This window comes from Cavia porcellus, unplaced genomic scaffold (genome assembly GCF_034190915.1).
Source record: "Cavia porcellus strain 051 isolate PalLab524CR breed Dunkin Hartley unplaced genomic scaffold, mCavPor4.1 scaffold_7, whole genome shotgun sequence".
Taxonomy (NCBI): domain Eukaryota; kingdom Metazoa; phylum Chordata; class Mammalia; order Rodentia; family Caviidae; genus Cavia; species Cavia porcellus.
This window is the reverse complement of record NW_026947490.1, coordinates 37,541,322-37,560,180: the sequence shown is the minus strand read 5'-3', so window position 1 is coordinate 37,560,180 and position 18,859 is coordinate 37,541,322. Positions and strand designations below refer to the sequence as shown.

The 18,859-nt window shown below is 41.9% G+C and overlaps 1 protein-coding gene across 4 annotated transcripts; it reads right to left on the bottom strand.

Annotated features, from left to right (window-relative positions):
- Positions 1-7,950: 7,950 nt before the first annotated feature.
- Positions 7,951-14,115, bottom strand: LOC100735692 (zinc finger protein 134). Of its 4 annotated transcripts, none has more exons than XM_003461667.5 (3): positions 13,849-14,115; positions 11,431-11,529; positions 7,951-10,838 (listed from the first exon to the last, which is right to left on the bottom strand). In XM_003461667.5, exons 2-3 carry the CDS (start codon positions 11,468-11,470, stop codon positions 9,595-9,597), a joined length of 1,284 nt encoding a protein of 427 aa, XP_003461715.1. In that variant the 5' UTR covers positions 11,471-11,529; positions 13,849-14,115; the 3' UTR covers positions 7,951-9,594. The 4 variants fall into 4 exon arrangements, with proteins under 4 accessions (XP_003461715.1, XP_004999861.1, XP_063108408.1 ...); XM_004999804.4 differs by having other exon boundaries at positions 11,449-11,529; XM_063252338.1 differs by having other exon boundaries at positions 13,901-14,115.
- Between the last annotated feature and the right edge of the window lie 4,744 nt (positions 14,116-18,859).

Here is an 18,859-nt window from a genome sequence, read left to right as displayed (position 1 = left end):
AACCCTCTTTTAAAAACAGTTCTTTAGGATACCTTAGAGAATTGTAAGCTTTGACTAATTAGATTTCATTCTGACTCCCTGCATGTATGGAGTGTTCCTTAGTCAGGTGAAACAAGAGAAAAAGGTGGGGTGTCCTCAAAGAGGACCAGTCAGATGCTTGCCTAGCTGTTGCCCTCTTGGGGATGAAGGCCTGTCCTTGCACACCTGTGTCCACAGTCCAGTTCATGACCTTCATTACAGAGGTTTGAGTTGTCACTGAGCTGTCTGACACCACGGAGCCACAGGACAAGTCCACTTGAACTCCGTAGCTGAGACAGCTGTAGAGCTACATAATTGACCATCTGAAGCACCTAGACTCACTAGAAATATTGGACATTAACCCCATATTCATTCATAGCTTAAAACTTTCCATCCTCCACCAAGAAACTGAGGAGGAATTGATCAGGGATTGCCTTCCCAATCCCTAGCCCTTAGACAAACAAGCTTTCTTCAGACATTTTAGATCTTAACTATAACATTCCTCCCCTAACTCCAAAAAGACTCATGTTCCCTAAAGTTTTAAGAGTTTCAGATTGTTAAGAAGTCCAAGTCCAAAGTCATCCCTGAGATTTAAAGCAAACTTTTATCAGTGGGCCATAGTAAAAATTAAAAAAATAAAGTTAATCACTATAAATATAAAATGGCACAGGGCAAATTTTTCTGTTCCAAATTGGAGAAATAGGGGGGATGGAAATGAGTTGGCCTGAAGCAAAACCTAAACCCAGCAGGGCCAATATTTTGTACTGCATTTCCATGTCCAGCATCTGGGAAAATTGGGGCAAGATGTGAACTCCAAATTGAATAGGCAGCCCTGCTCCTGTGACATTGCCCACTGTAGCCCTATTGTTGTTGGGTAGTTCCTTTAGAAAATAGCTCACCAAACAAAAGTATTCCAGGTCTTTCTTGTCATGAAGAAAGACTTGGATGAAACAAGCCAAAAAAAATGCCAAAAGTTTATTTCAAAATGAAAGGTGGTGGGGTAAGTGAAGAACTAGCTCTGCAGAGCAAACTTGGGACAAAGAGGGAAAATGATAAAAAGTTAAAATCAGAGTGCATCCTGTGACACATGGTGTGCTACCAGGACGGGGGCTCCTCATCGCACCGGGTCTTCTTTATGCCATCCCATCCCATGGAAACCTGAGAGTTTTAGGTACAGGAGTCCTGAGCATCATCTGCTGTCACTGTGGGATCTTAAAACTGACAAGTCCCACCTACTTCTCCAGGGAAGGCCATCCTGGTTCCTTGAGAACCCAGTAGTAAAAATAGTTTCACATTGGAGAAAGGACAAATGCCATAACCTGCCATCTTGCCTACCTCCTCAACATAAGGTAACCGCCATCTGCTAAGTCATCTGCCACTGTGGCCTCAGCTGTGAACATAGGCACACAGATACTATGCTTCCACAGCACACTAGGCCTTGGGCAAGGCCTAATCACAATTTAATTATGCAATGATTTTGTCCCTCTACTCGATTCTTCCAGTCATAAAAGTTAGCAAAGGTCTGCGGCTCAGTGTTCTCAACCAATTTCTTAAGCATGAAATGTTAGAGGTCCTAATAATTTCTTGTCCTCATGGTCCTTTAAATACAGTGACTGCCTCTTCTAGTATACAAATTTTAAAAACCTCATGAGTCTTTAGTGTTTCATAGGGCTCACTCCATTACACAAGAGATTTACTACTGGGATCTGATTGGACCTCCAGATACCTGAGGGGCAAATAGTGGGGAATAAAGAAAAAAGATAAAATATAAGTTACAAGAGAAACAAAGAGGAACCAGTCAACAACCACAACAATCTCATGACTGATTCAATTTTATTAGCAATCAAGAAACATGGGGGAGAGGTAGTGTTATGAATTAAAAACTGGTGGTCAAATTAACACCAGCTGAATTTAATCAGCAAGGTTCTGCTCGTAGTTGTCGCAGCTGAAGAAAGTTGCCATCATAAATAGAGACATGGAGAAGGAAGGTATTAATGTATTGAGGTGCACTGAGGCTTCTCTATGTATTGCTGTTTGAGCCATTATGTTCTCCTGGAGACACTCTGGTCCTCACATCGAACATTGCTTCCTAGTGCCAGAGAGGAAGACGTGTGCCACTTGGTCTCCAGGATGAACCCATCACACTGACTTCCTGGCATGTACTTAACTATGCTTGTCGTCTGAGTATCTTGGTGCCTCTGTGTCACTGAGGATGGCTGAGCAGCCCTGGTTCTTGTTTTGAGTGTGAATTCTCAGCTCTAGCATAGAACCCTCAACCTACCAGCACAGATCCTTTATCCTGCTGGCATAGACATTTTAGCTTCCACCACCATTGATCTTTGGGCCTTCCCAGCGTGAATCCAAAAAAGAGATTGACATGAGACTTTCTTGTGGGCTCTAGCCCTCCAGTTGGACTCATGGGAGGCATTGTCAGGAGCTCTGGGTCTTCATCTGGACTTGACAAACATTGCTGTGGGAATCAGATCTTTGGCTAAATATTCTGTGTCTTTAGTGTTGTGGATAGATTTCCTGAAGTTTCTTGTGTTAACTCTGGGTGACCATAATAAAAAAAATATTATAAACTCCATGTCCTGATTGTAATTGTTCTCCTCCCAACCCCTAACTAAAATGGGTAGCATGTTTCATGGAACAGCAAATATAGAGAATGGGTAGATAAGGAATAAATTAACAAGGAGCCAGATTTTCTCTGTACGCAGATGCCATATTTTGACAACTGCCCTCTGCAGATGTTCTATTACTTCAGTAATATCAGCATTCTGCCCACAGCCAGGGAGCATGTGGCCTCCTGTATACCTCCCTGTTTCTGAAGCAAGGTCACACCAACATTAGGACTGCAGGAGCTTAAGTTATGCAGTCAGAACCTATAATCTATCATATAACCTGGTCTCCAGAACTTTGCCCACACTTTTGGTCTTTTTTTCTCCAGACTTTGCTAAAATGACAAAGAGATGCTCTTGAATTATATCAAGGGACCCTTGGGTTACAAACTCCTTTTTGCATTAGAGAATACTCTGAAATTTTTACCTGATATATTAGAATTCTATTATAAACAAACCTTCTTTGGCAAATGCAACCATGATATTGAATCCCTTAGTTGCAAACTGTTTTTTCTTTTTTCAATTGAGAGGCTGAAAAATTTTCCAAATCAAATTCTGTTTTTCTCTTAATTCTTTTCTACATTTACTTTATTCCATCTCAGACAGTTTCCATTAAAAAGCAATGAAGCCACATAATCTTTTGTGTCAAGATGTCCTCACACAATATAAAAACTCCTACATGAATATTGTGAACACTTTCCCTTCTAATACTTAAAACTGGGATGAAGGTCCCAAATGTCAATTATAATAGTTCAATTGTGTTACACATACACCACAACTCAATAATTTTACAGTGAGCTATTCATATATCAATGTGTATGAATCTGAAAATAATCATGCTGTATAATATGAAACAGAAAAGTTTGTAGTTATAATTACATAAAATTCTTTAAAAGGCAAATTTGTTTGTACTGAAAATTAAATCAGTAGTTGCCAAGAATGGAGTGTAAGAAGATAAGACATTAAGGGGCTAGGTGTGGTGATGCACTCCTAATAATCCCCGTACTTAGGGAGGTTGAGCCAGGAGTATCACTGTCAGTTTGAGGCCACCCTGAGCTACAAAGTGAATTCAAGGTCAGCCTGAACCTCCATGAAACCATATCTGTCATGGTTTATGTCTGTGTCCCCCAGGCCTCATGAGTTTGCATTGTGCACTTGCGATTGGTTCATTGTTTAGTGCTTGGATTGATGGTGTCAATGCTACACCCACATAGGGGTGGAACCAGGATGTGATGTAATGGCAGGAAGAAGGTGTGTCTTGCTCTTTGCTGGTTTTTGCTTGCTGTTTGCAGCCACCATGAAGTGAGGCCCAGCCATGCCTGCCTGCCTTAAAGCCAACTGAGTGTGGACTGAAACCTCTAAAAACTGTAAGAAATAAACCTTTCCTTTCCCAACTTGGGCATCAGGTACTTTGTCTCAGCAATGAGTAAAAAGTAACTAAGAATTTGGTACCGAGGAGTGGGGTCGTTTGCTGTGACTATAACTGGCCATGTTTTTCAAGAGGCTTTGGAAATGGTTTGTGGGCAGAGTTTGGAAACATTTGGACATGTCGCCTGTATGCATAGAGCTGGAGCAGCTTAGGCTATTCTGTAGAGGAGATTCTGGTCAGAGCTCAGGAGACCAGAAGGCTGACAGAAAGCCTAATGGTAAAGACCAGGCTTGGGAGGTTTCTGCTGGGAAGATATTGGTTGTTGGGCTCCACATGATGTGTGTTACAGCTTGGCAGAAAGTTTGTCTGCATTTGGTCCTGCTCAGAGACTTTGCCTGAGACTGAGACAAAGGGCAATGGACTGATTAATCTTGAAAAAGAAATTAAAAAGCAATCAAATGTTGAGGGTGTGGCATGGCTATTGTTGTTGGCTTTTAGTGAGCTTTATGTTTCAAATCAAGAGCAAAGAGCCCAGCAGGATAATGTACAATGCTGTGAGTTTGGCCAGAAGGAAAATTCCAGGAAGGCTGTGGATTGTAAAGACAGAGTTGAAATTTTGATTCCTGAGGAAAAACAGAGAGATAAGAAAGATGGCCCTGGGGCATCCCAGGAAGCGGGTCCCCACCCTGTGCAGCCTGATTGCAAAGGTGAAAGAATTTGCTCAGAGAAAAAAGCTACAGAGTGCCATGCTCCAGAATGGTGACAGAGGCCACATGAGTTTCCAGAATGGCGGCAACATAGAGAAGCTTTTCATCACAATCAGGTAAACAGAGCCCTGTGATCCAGGCAGCTAACCCCTACAGCCAAGACAGAGAAAAGCCTGGCTACTGCTTCAGCTGGCAGCAGACCTTGGCGGCATCCACAAGGTGCTTATTTTAGGTGCAAGGAAAATGCACAAATTCTGAGGGTAAGACGGCTTCCACCTCAATTGCAAAGGGCCTGGGAGGCCAAGCAGTGTGCCTCTGAGAGGGCAATTTGTGAAGATGTAAGTGTAAAGCCAAAGGTGCAATGGGGACCCCAGGAGCTTGGAAAATCCGGGAATGTGGATGATCCAAGGGAAGCTGCAAAAAGCGAGCAGAGAAGATTTAAGAGAAAAGCTGCGTGAATTGAAATCTGAAATCGCTGGAAGTGCCGTGGGGGTAGAATCACCCAAGCCTTTTGGAACTTGTAACCAGATTGCTTCAGATGCTGAGTGTGGAACTCTAGGACTTAATGGTTGTCCTGCTGGATGTTGGACTTGCTTTGTTTCCAATGCTTTATATTCCCATTTGTAACTTTTGGAATGGTAATGTTTATCTTGTGCCTTTGCATTTCAGAAATGTTTAACCTTGTTTCATTTGTACAGGAGTTACAGTTAAGAGTTTGCCATAGATGTCGGAGGAGACTTGGGACTTGGACTATTCAGCAACGCTGAAACTGTTAGGACTTTGGCAACTCTTGAAGGTGGACTAAATGTCTTTTGTATGAAGGATGTACATGAGTCCTGAGGGCCAGGGATGGAATGTCATGGTTTATGTCTGTGTCCCCCAGGCCTCATGAGTTTGCATTGTGCATTTGCGATTGGTTCATTGGTTAGTGCTTGGATTGATGGTGTCAATGCTACACCCACATAGGGGTGGAGCCAGAATGTGATGTAATGGCAGGAAGAAGGTGTGTTTTGCTCTTTGCTGGCTTTTGCTTGCTGTTTGCAGCCGCCATGAAGTGAGGCCCAGCCATGCCCGCCTGCCTTGGAGCCAACTGAGTGTGGACTGAAACCTCCAAGAACTGTAAGAAATAAACCTTTCCTTTCCCAACTTGGGCATCAGGTATTTTGTCTCAGTGACGAGCATAAAGTAACTAAGACACTATCTCAAAAAGATTTTTAAAAAAGGATTACAAGGAATTAAAAGGAGTGCAAAGTAACTTTAAGCATTATGGTTTAAGGGCATAGCTTTAAGGGTGAGACAATCACTATAGTGATGTTCTCACAGGTGTATAGATGTCAAGACTTACTAAATTATACACTTCAAGTGTGCAGTATGTTGTATGCTGATTATAACTCAAACCTATAAAAATTATCCTATTTAAAATCTGGATTGCCAACTGGCACCATGTGGACACCAACATAGTGGCTCGACCATATTCAAATGCCTTCAGAGGACATTTTCCTCATGGCAAGAAATGGGCAGGCAACAAAGGTCATTTCCTAATAGTCAGTAGCCACTCTCACTGCTCACCAAGGTATATCCTTGGACCACATTATGATTTAGGTCTAAAACATCTCCCAAAAGTCTCCTGTGTTTGGGGGTAGAGTATGGGTTTAAGAGGCAGGTCACCAGATATATAACCTAGAAGGATGGAATTTTGTCCCCAGACTCTTTTCTTCTCTGTTTCTTAGCCTTCATGCAGTAAACACCTTTCTTCCTCCATGCTATTCTGCCATGCCATTTGTGGCTTGGAGTCAGTCAATCATGTGTTGAATTTTCTGAAACTGTATCAAAATAAATCCCCCCCCCTTTAAGTTGTGAGTGTTGAGTATTCGTGTCTCAGAAATGGGGAAATGACTAATATACAAAATTAGTACGAGAGAAGTAAAGCCATTCTATGATTGACTTGACAATGTGACTCAAAAAATTTTGGAACTTGATCTTGGAGTTTGGAAAGGTTTGAAAATGTTGGCTAAATATGCTTGAGAATGCTGTAAACCAAGCTTGCTGGGTGATTCTGGTCAGAGGTCACAAGGCCAATATGCTGATAGGAATGCAGAAAGTAAGAGCTACCATCAGGTTTCAGTTGGGACAAGGACACTATCAGACAGTGGCCTAGAGTCACACATTAACCATTCTAGCAAAAGTTCATCATATTTTGTTCATTTCTGAAGCATTTGTCTGAATTGAATATATGTGGTGGAGGAAATTTCAAGCCAGTCCATTATTCATGCAGTATCATGTTAGGGTCAAAGGTTAGGATTCCAGCTGCTTTTAGCTAGCTCTACAGAGAAAACCAGCTGTAAAAAGCAGCTGTGTAATTTATGAAGTTTGCAGTTTAATCTGAAAAGGATATGCCTGCAAAAGTAGGGAAAAGTACGGCACAGTTGCTCAAAAGATTAACATTAAAAAGTGATTTGTACAGGGACAAGATGATGATTTCAGAGTATTTCAGAAATTAGTAAGACCTCACCCATTGCAAGCTTGAACTTTTAAAACTAAATCTGTTGGAAGTCCCTCAGACACCTGCTCATTCAGCACCAACTAAAGAAGTATACTTTTAAAGTGCAGCCATTCAGCCTCTCAAATGACACTGCAGTCATAATCTAAGAGGGTCTAGATACTGTGTAAGCTGTCAGTCAATGGTACTGGCTTTTCAATTATGCTGAAAGCAAGATACTGGGACCACAATAGTTTTCAGAGATTTGAGGACTTGGAGACTAGGGAAAAATGTGTGTAGACCACAGTCCCTGCCAGGATGCCATAAAAGGGCAATGCAAGAAGCTGCAGGTGCAACAGAGACCCCAGGCTGCTGCAAATGTTAGGAACATGGAGTTTTGCTGAAGAAAACCACAGGTGATGAGTAAGGATAGGTCAAGATAAGCCTATCTTATCAGTTGTGGGTTACAACCAGCAAAGCCATAGGAAATGGGGCTGCCCACGCCTTTTGGAGACCACACCTTATCACAACCTGCCCCAAATAGAGCTACACAATATAAGGTTTGCCCTGCTGGGTTGTGGTCTTGCTTTGGTCCAATTTCTATCCCCCTATTCTTTTTTGGAATGGGAATATTTCCCCTATGCTATGGAAGCTGGAAATGTTTTATTTTCACAGAGGCTCACAGATAAGATTTTGCCATGAGTTGCAATAAACTTTGGACTTGGTCTTTTTACTGAAACTGTTTAAAACGTTGGTGGCTTAGAGATTAAATGCATTTTTAATGAGATTAAATATGAGCCTTTGGGGGCCCAGACACAGAAAGTTATGACAGATCTTACATATCCCACAAAAGTCTCATATGGTCAGAAGTGGCGACTGTTTGGAAGAAGCACATCAGCAGGATTGAAGATTACATTCTTGTCCCCAAGTCCACTCTTCTCTCTCCCTGTCCGCCATGCACAGAGCAGCCTTCCTCCACTATGCTGCTCTACCTTACATCTAAGCTGATCATATACTGAATCCACTGAAACTGTGAAACAAAATTAACCTCTTCTTTAATTGCAGGTGCCAGGTATTCTGTCCCAGTGACAAGATAATGATAAATACCAAGACCACAATAGCTCACAATCTCAAGGTTCCTGTCTGTGTAACTGAGATGTTAGAGGAAAAACCAAGGGAAGTGTAAGAGTCCAAGAAAAACAAATGTTTTGATGGGACAATTAATGAGTATAAGGACAGCCCTAGAAATCCTGAGAGTTTCTATACACTGATTCACAAAGCCAGTGACTGGAATATTTGGGGCACTTCCCACTACAGTTTACTGCAGTCTCCCTTAATTCCAATTATTCATACCTTTAAAAACTTATGTTTCATTTTTTTTTTTAGTGACATTTCAAGCACTGTTATCGCTGACCTGTACGTCACACTTTGACTTTGGAGAAAGTGGTCCTGAAACAAGCTCCCTCCCAAAACTGCTGGGGAATACGGGACATATGCTGTAACAACCATATTAAATCCACATGGGTCACTGCTGCCAAACTCTGCTGTCTGTAATGGTAGCACCTTCTCTCAAGGTGATATATAGGCCCTCAAATTGTGAAATCAGTCTCACAAAGATCAAAATTCTGACCTAAGATATTTCTGTCAAACAATGGAATTTAACACCTAAAGTGGACTGAGATCTTTTCTTCACCAACCCTTTTGAGGTACATGAAATTCCACAAAGGCTATTCAATTTTTGTTTGGAAGTCTAATTATTTTCATTTTAATCCAGATTGTTGGGGAAAAATCCAAGATGAAAGGTGGTTTAAATTACAATGCCTTTATTATAAGCCACAGCAATGAGACAAATACTTTTCCTGGCCACATGTCCTGGAGGCAGAAAAAGTCTGTGAAAAATTTCATGTGCCAGACATAGTGGCATATGTCTGAAATCCCATCTATTAGGTTATTTAATGCTAAGAATCAAACAAGCCAACAAGTTCAAGGCCTGCTTGAGCAAAAAAGCAAGACCATGTCTCAAACAATGTCATGTAAGACCAATAAGGTCCACAAACAAAACAGACATTCTCTGTAAGCCACCAGAACAGAGCTCAATCCCTCTTGGCTAATGAGGGCCATTTCCTTACCTAAAATACCAGTCAGGAGATTTCAGGTATCTCCCAATTCACTAAAGATTGGACAAAGTGTGCAAATTCCTGCCTTTCCTGGGGATGATTTAGTGAGTAAGCTGGAGAAGTTGAGAGGGTTTCAGCCTTAGATACTGACAGTGATTAACTCTAGAAAGAAACTTTTGAGTAGGACAGAGTGTGAAAAATAAGTGTTGCAGTGTCCTACATACTTAGTATTCATATTTTCAAGTTCAATATCTAATTGACAAATCTTATTGTATTGAAAGCTCCCCTAAAGTCTTCCTGCAGCATGAATTTTCTGGTGCCGAATGAGATGGGAACTTAAGCTATATGCTTTCCCACATTCATTGCACTCATATGGCCTTTCTCCAGTGTGAACCTTCTGGTGCCGAACAAGGTGGGAGGTTCGGATGAAGTCTTTCCCACATTTGCTGCACACAAAAGGCCTTTCACCAGTGTGAACCCTCTGGTGTGCAATGAAGTCAGAGCTTCGACTAAAGAATTTTCCACAATCAGTGCATTTAAAAGGCTTTGACTCTGTGTGAATTCTCTGATGCTTAATTAAGGTATATTTGTGACCAAAAGATTTCCCACAATCACTGCAATCATAAGGATTTTCTCCAGTGTGTATACTCTCATGTTGAGCAAGTGTAGATTTGTGTCTGAAGACTTTCCCACAATCATTGCACTTAAAAGGCCTTGCTCCATTGTGAACCCTCTGGTGCACAATTAAATTGGAGTGATGGCTAAAGTATTTCCCACATTCATCACACTTGTAAGGCATTTCTCCAGTGTGGATTCGTTTGTGTTGAGTAAGATTGTCTTTTCGACTAAAGGTTTTTCCACATTCAGTGCACTCATAAGGCTTTTCTCCAGTATGGATCCTCTGGTGTTGGACAAGTGTAGCTTTTCGGCTGAAGGCTTTCTCACATTCGCTGCACTCGTAAGGTTTCTCTCCACTATGGATTTTCTGGTGCTGAGCAAGTGTATCTTTGCGGCTAAAAGCTTTCCCACATTCACTACACTTATAATGCATTTGTTCAACATGAAAAGCCTCCCTACTATCAGTGCTTCTGGCTGTCTTCCTCTTCATATGAGTGACTTTTTGCTGCTTACTGCCCAAACTGGTCTGGAATTTGTTCTGCTCCACCCCACATGTAAAGGGTTTCTCTGACACGTGAGGTTGTTCACAAACTATCCAGTTCTTTACCAGTGAGGCTTTGCCTTCACTTCTTTGAGAAGGTCTCTCTACAATGTAATGCTTTAGATTTGGGTTAAAGTTTGCACTGAACCAGAATTGTCTCCCACAGGCATCACAGGTGTAAGCTTTATGTCTCTGGTATGTTCTCTGGTGTTCGTCCAGGTGCAAAATATCTTTCAAGACTGAGTCACATATATCACAAGAGTGAGTCACTTCAGTGGACAAACCTGCCTTAGAAGTACTAAAAGGTAACACTGCTACAGAAATGCTCTCCTCAGCAGGTGCCTCTTCATCCTTCACTGCATACCAACAACCTAAAGAGATAAAAATATTAATACATTATGATTTTAGTGAGAAGGGGCAACATATGTGTCCAATGATCTCAGGATTCTATGTCCATGGAGTTGCTGGCAGTACAGGACAATTATTAGAATCAAAGTTTGACATATAGTCCTGGGATCTAAGGGTAACAGATATGGAAGGCCTTCTGAGGGACAAAAACATAAGGATGGGTATAGTGCATGCAAAAAAAAAGTAGGCAGAGTCTTCAGACTAAAGCAATTCACTTTTAGCAGGGCCTGGGCTAGCTGTTGGCGACACGCAAATGCTATTCAAAAATTTGTATCCAGGCCCAGAAATATCTACTTGAAAATGACTGCTATTCAAGGACTACATATACACATCTGGTAACATTGAGGTAGGCCAATATTGGAGTACTACAAAGGAAGCAGTAGAAAACCCTTCAAGCAAAGTGTTCAATAAGGAAGCCATGAGTTATAAATAAGTGTCCATAGTAGGGAAGAAAAGATTAGAAATAAAGTACAGCTTTCAGCCTTGACATCAAACAATACTGAGCACAGGCAAGTTCCTGGTACTATCTGAACACACTCCTTCACTCTCACTCACCAGGGCCTGGCCACGCACCTCCTGTTGTGGTTAGAGTCATGCCCTCTCAGTCAGGCACCCAGGGTTCTGTCTTACAACAGTTCAGCAACCACAAGGAATCTGGAAGATACAAGTCATTAGGAGAATACAAAGCTAGGACAGGTAAGGGAGAAAGCACTAGTCCAGAGTAACCCACCCATGTAAGACCACAAAACAAGAAATATTTATAAGACCTTGGATTGTAAGTAACTTGTTCTGTGGGTTTTCCACAAGACAAGCAAACACTTCTAATACATTTTTACTTGATAAATAAGTGATGCCTTGCAATACGAGTATGTGATGCCAAACATCACATTACCACAACTAAGCCAGTGGTTCCCCACTCACTGCAGAATTGTGGATGATCATATCCCAATCCCAAAAGATTATGGAAGCAGAAAAAATGCAAAACAATCCATCCAAATAAGATGAGCAAGATGTGTATAATGTGATAAACACTACAAAATTTTGTAGAAAAGCACCACCCAAATAAGGCTGTAGCAATGTGACAAATCTGCTTAACAAAAATGCAATGTAATGTTTTCATAAAATCCTCAAGAGGAGGCAAAAGTGTCATTAGATAAAATCTTTGTTAAAAGTGCACAAAAAGAAAAATATTCCATTAAGCCAAAAGATATCAGTGATTCCATTAGTGATAATGAAAGCTGTCCTACACAGTGATCCTCCTCTCATCCCCCTCATACCAGCCATAAAGGTTTTCAAAGGTAAGCAAAGGATAGTTTATTTTTCTTTATACTTTGTACTTTATTATTTTGCACTAGATGACAGCACAATGGCATCTTAGTTCATGGACTTGATCCTTTCCACAGTTCTGGTCACAAACCAAGTTAGATGAGAACCAAATCAAATTCAGTGATTAGATGAAATGCTGACCTTATCGGAAAATTTGATTCAGTTCCCATTCAGCTCAGTTTGTGATCAGAATCATGGACAGAATTGAGTTCATGAACCCAGGTAGTACAGTGTACTGTAATCTTTTTGTGAATATTTTGGGGTTGTGAAACAAATCATCTGAGTTTTCTTTATTTCTGTGGGGAAATCTACTTTGATATACAGGGCTTTGGATTATAAGCATGTTTACAGGATGCATTATGCTCACAAACCAAGGTTTTATTGTACAATAAAATGAATGCTACCTTAACAGATCAGCCCTGGGGGCACAATGAACCTAAGAACTTAAACTCATGAAGGTGGACCAAGAAAATGTCAATAAGAGAAAGGTGGCAGAATCTTAGGCCCTAAGGCATCATGGGTATGGACAGCCATCTCAAGAGGGCAAGCAGGATGTCAGCCTTTGGATTAACCTTGAGACCCCTGGCTCCCAAACCCTTCCTGGCAAGGCTTTCGGGAAGCAGTTAGGGAACACAGAGAGCAAGGAGACAACACGTAACAGCCTTGGCACCCAAAAGTCCTATGTGAGGGAGTCAGGGAAAACATAGGTGGAGTGCCTATGTTCCAACTATGAAAACACTAATGCCTTGGGACAAAAGACCAGTTGACCTCCGCCTGGGTAACTAGGGAAAGTGGGATCTTCGGAAGACCCTTAAGTGTGAGGCACACAAAGCACTTAACTTGGATACTATACTACTCCCTGAGTCTCATCAAGATGCTTCCAGTTCCTCCAGGAAAAATACACAAAATCACTTGTAAAAGTGGATAGCCAAAGTCGTGGATAGCCAAAGTCAACAAAATGGCCTTGGGTGAAATGGTTAAACAGTCCCTGGACTCAACTCTCCTGTCTCTCATCTCAAGGGATCACAAAAAACAACATGCTTAACGATTCTTCCAATAAATCGGATCTTCAGATCTGATGCCTCTCACCTGTGAGACTTCCTGCACAACCTCCTCCCCAGAACTTCAGACCTGAGTGTCCAGTTGCCTATGTGCTGCTTCCACTGAGAAATACCCTAATTTCTGAGCCCCCTCAAAGATGGTCCCTGCTCTCACTAACCAATTTGCATTCTTTTAGATGTTCAAGAAGAGAAAAAAGAGATAGTTGGATAGCATCTCACTCCCTATATTCACAAGCACATCTAAATCAGCAGAAAGCCCGGTTGGCTCTATCATCAAAATTCTATCCAGAATCTGCCCCTGCTGTGGTCCAGTCACCACGGCCCTTTTGCCAGATTCAGCGAAGCCTCCCCCTATGTCTCCTGCCTCTCGGCGCCTTAGCTAACAAGATGCTCCATTCACCCTCGGTGCAGGCACCCCAGATAAACGCCCTGCCTGGCACAGACTGGCGCTCGAGATTCCCGGTGTGCGCCTGAGCTCAGGCAGGTCACGCCGTCTCACGGCCCCGAACGCAGGTGCCCAGAAAGCAACCTCCCGCCCGCGACCCTGTCCTGGAGCCAGATTGGGGCTGGGGTCACTCAGACTTACCGATTCCGTGCGGAAGACTGCGCGGGGTGAAGGTCCGAAAGGCCGCACCCACCTGCATTAGGCCCACTTTGAGGCGTCCACCACGCCTGGGTCTGCAAGCGGAGGCGGAGACTTCTCGGAGCTGCTACTACCAACTTCTTTTTCGCAGGGACACCGTCTCCTCTCACTCTTTCCTTGGCCTCTCAAGTTCGGAGCAACCCAACAGTCAGGACCGCTACTCCGATGGTTCCGCCCCAGGGCCAACAAGATGTCTGTGAAGAGGAAGGTTCCGGAAGTCCCGCCCTCACATCAAACGGGGCAAGGCCTTCTGGGTAAGGTAGTTCTCGTGGGCACTCGTCCTCAATGACGCGCGGGCGCGCCTGCCTCCAATCAAAGGTCGTAATGCTAATTCTCATAGTAGTAGTCCCGCACGCTCATACCTGTAGTCACTTTGGGGAGCCAGCCTGACAAACAGACTCAGCTGGCCACGAATTGGCGTCAAATTAGCTCCCTGATCTTTTCAGATGTCTCATCTAATCCTTTTCCTTGGCCCAAATAATGGGCCGGCATTTCCAAGAAGCTAAACAAAGGAACTTTTTCCCCTTGAGCTATCTTAGCTCTGGAGAGTTTTGTAGGAAGTAGAAAGTGGATTTCCTGAGATAATAGAGTAGCCATTGTTCGTTTTCATTTATTTGGTTCTGAATGCCCTATAACACTTTCATTGTCTTGAATGGTTTTATACTATTTTGTTATGTTTGATACTATTGTATACGAAGTTATGCTCAACTATTTCAAAGAAAGAGACATTATGGTAGTTACTGTTAATTATAGGTTGTCTTCTGGTGAAATACTGTGTTGCTTACATTGTTCGGTTCCGATCTGCTTTGTGATGTCCTGTTTTGTCTTAATCTCTTTAAAATTAAAAAAGAAAGAAAGAGAGAGAGAGAGAGAGAGAGAGAGAGAGAGAGAGAGAGAGAGAGAGAGAGAGAGAAGGAAAGAAAGAAAGGAAAAGAAAAGGAAAGGAAAGGAAGGAAGGATGGATTTCCCTGCTGGGCAAAACTCTCCTTTTTTTCTGGGTTTTAATGTAGTATGCAACCTATAAAACTGTGCAAGGGAACTTTGCTGATTTTTCTGCAGCCCATTACTGGTTGTTCCCTGACCTGTTTCACCTGTTTGCCTGGCCAAATAGCCAAATCTGAACCAATAGCCTTCTACATAGGAAACTACAACACTTTGCTTTTATATATGACTCAGTTGTCACCACATGTGGTAAGGGAGCCCTCCACTCAAACAATCACCACCCACATTGCCCTCAGCTCAGCCCATTGACTACTCAGTCTAGTACCAGTATGAAACTAAATACTGTTTCTGGCTGCACATCAACAGCCCTCTATTGTGCAGCAAGCCCTTGGCTAGATCTGTCCCTATACCAGACATTTGCTAGTATTGGTAGCAGAATCTTCTTAAAGCAGTTTTCTTTGGTTTCTTGGGTAGATGGAACAATGGAAGAACATCTTCTATATCTATTCTAACACCTGCTTTAACTCACAAGAAAGGGAAATTGTGTTCAGTACTCTGTTACTCTAAATGTGCTGTTAGGGCAACATTGGCATTCAACTGGAATCTGTCTTAGGGTCAAACATTTATAAGGCAGCCACCTGAACACTGGGTAGGTGGCTTTGACATTTACAGAGGCCCACCTGGTGACTGACTCACAGGCCTACAAGGTCACATATACACCTGTCACCTGCATCTCTATGAAGGAATAGAGGTCCTCTTCTCCCTTCTATAATTGTGACTAAAATTCTAAAGGATTGTACAGCTATTTTGTGTGCTGCCAAAAATCACAACCAAAGCCCTCTGCAGTTACATGAATGTCCAGTTAATAGGGGTTCCTGGTGACGGCCATCTGAAAGGTTTGTGTCTGCTGCACACCATTTGCCACCCCAAATGTCTGCCCAGCATCTCCTGCCTGGCCTGCTTGGCATCCTTTGCCCTATCTACCTGTTAAGCATCTTCTGCCTCCTCTCAAACTATACCCTTTTTACTCAGGTTATACAAGAGTTTTAAGTTTTGGATTAAATGAGGAATAAAAGTTCTTTAAGACCTTTTCACTGTGGCAGAGAGAGGACACCTATAGGTTATGTATAACAGCTTTTGTTATTGCTTCGGTCCAGCCCCAGACAGCTCTGAAAAACTTGACAGAGAGCCCAGATCCCTGGACCTTGGCCTTGCCAATGCCCCTATACATATGTTGCCAGGCATAGCTTGAAATCAGCAGCTGTGTGCGCCAGTGTCATGACCTGCACAGATTTCAAATTTCCAGGGGAGATGACTATGAAGGGCAATGAGAAGGTGAAGAAATAAAGACAAGACACAGAAAACTTGGATCATAAAACTCCTCTCTGGATGGGAGGAAAGGAACTGCTCAACCGCTGTACTGTGTTTATTTATACATTTGGCAGGTTGGTGTCATGTGACACCCCTTTTGCCTAGCAACCCATTGTATGGATTGTCTGAGGGCTTGGTATTTTCTGGATGAAAGCAGCTTGTTCGTGTGACTTGCCTCTGGTGCTCTTTGTTCTTGGACAGGACTTGCTTCACTCCTGCATGTGTAATCAATTTCTAGCTTTAGCTGCTCCTGCAACTCCAGACCTGAAAGAGAACCAGAGGTTAACAAATCATCAATACAATTAATAACCATGTATTTTGTAGGCCTAGACATGCAGCCAAGTTCTCTGCTATCAGCCCATGGTATGTCGTAGGACTGTCCGGACTGTGCAAGTAGCACTATGGCAACACAGTGAACATTCATTGCCTTTCTTCAAATGTGAAGGTGAATTGCCCTTGGCTCTCAGCAGCTGTGTCTGTAAAGAATGTCACTGTCATCTCAACCCCTAAAAGATGCCTACTCCAAGGGTATGCTCAGGTAGCAGAAAAATATGCACAGTACAAGCTCAAAGAGGCAGGCAGGATACATACACCCTTAGTCACACTCACTGGTTTTACTTTGATGGCAAATATACTCCTTAAAGTTGTGTTGCCAAGTATTTTGTCTTAGAAATGGGGACGTGACTAATATAGGACCCTCATCTTTCAACCTTTTACTTAGCCAGGTTCTTCATGGAATCATTTGTATTAATTGTGTTTGTTGTTTTATGTGTTTCATGGTATTTTTAACACTTTGGAATTCTTTTGGATGGGGAAGAGGCTGACATTCCATAAGCTAGCTAATTCTTCAATGTAGTAAGTAACTCACTTGGGAGAATGCCTTTCATCAGCAAGCTAACCACCTGCTTCATTAGTGGAGACTGATTTAGCACTGCTGCAGATTTAGCACTGTGCTTCTGAGCTTTTAATTTTTTGAGATATGGGTCTCAGTTATTAACCAAGTAGGCAACACTGGGCTTGAAATTGTGATCTTTCTGTCTTAGCCTCCAAGAGTGCTATAGCATGTCCAGATATTTTTTTAAAAGTAAGCACTTTATGATTCCAATCATATACAAACAAATCTATTGTGAAAGACTTAGACACTAAGTCCAGGAAGAACAGAAACAGATCATAAAAGAACACAAGCTAATTGTGATGATGAAGGACAGGTTCATTATCATGACAGTTTCATAGAAATTAGATGCTTTATGTGAAGTTTTTACAAGCTAACTGTATGTCATTAAAACTTTAAACACAGGGCTGGGGATTTAGCTCATCAGCTTAAGTGTCTGCCTGGCAAGTATGAGGTTGTGAGTTCAATCCCTGGTATATAAAGAAAGAAAGTAACAAATCTATAAAAAAAAACCTTTTAACACAAGTTTAGAGATACAGCTGCATGTATGGCTAAGGTTGAAGGATTGTAAATTTGAGGTCCCCCAGGTAAATTAGTGAGAACTACCTCAAATATTTTTTGGTACTAGGGATTGAACTCAGGACCTTGTACTTGCCAGGCAAGTACTTATGCTGATGAGCTAAATCCCTGGCCCTCTCAAAGTATTTTTAAGAATAAAAATATTTAAAAGTGGCTATTGGATGCCATTCCATACTAGAGCATCTGTCAAGTATGCATGAGGCTTTGGGTTCAATCCCCAGGGCCACACATACACACACATACACAAAGCTTAAGTAATATAAATCATTTAAAATAAAAATATAAACTTTTCTACTCTTTTGAGAAAACCAGACAATCTGGTACATCTCTAGGTATATTGCCATCTCTTCCTTCACACCTTAGGTAGAGCTGCTTAGCGTCAGTAACAGAACTTCCTGGTAACCAATGAATATCATTCCTGAGTTAGCAGGAATGCTGGCAGGGCCATAAAAAAGATGACAGCACTTCTACTGTCATTTTTCTGACTATGCAGTAAAAGGTGAACACATAGAGATGCTGAAATCCACAAAACTTTTAGATTATTAGCCCTGAAAATGACTTAAGCTATAAAGGATAAACAGGTATCAAGGTCCTCAAAAGTATGTGTTCTTGCCCATCCTACAAATCCTCTGTGGATACATATTTAGAAGATTGACAGTCCCTCTAGGTGCTGCATTTGCTCCTCCAATGACCCAGGGCGTCTGGACTGTGATGTGACTCTTGAGTTCTGGACTTTGGTATTTGTTACAGTGTGTGACTATGGCAATGAAGAGGATGAATTATTACCTAGAGATGAGATTTAGTTGAATCACTAAAAGGCTCAGAGGGACCATTTAATCAAGAGTGCTCAGCATTTGAGAGACTCTCAGAAGAAACTCCAAAGCTGAAAACTCTCTAGCTTTTATTTAGAATTTCAGTGTAAGTGAAAAAAAGCATAATAAAAACAGTTTGGGCAAGGATCTGTCTCAAGGCTAAGCTGTTTTGGTGGGAAAGGAGAACAACAGCCAAATGTCACTAATCTAAACTTTTGTTTGAATTCTTCCTGCCTTTTTTCTTTTTCTTTTTTTGTGAGATAATGTGTATGTTACTTAGGTCAATTTATTTTTTTATTTTAAGGAGAATAAAACAAAAGAGGACAGAACAAAGTAAATCAGAATAGAACTAAGCAAG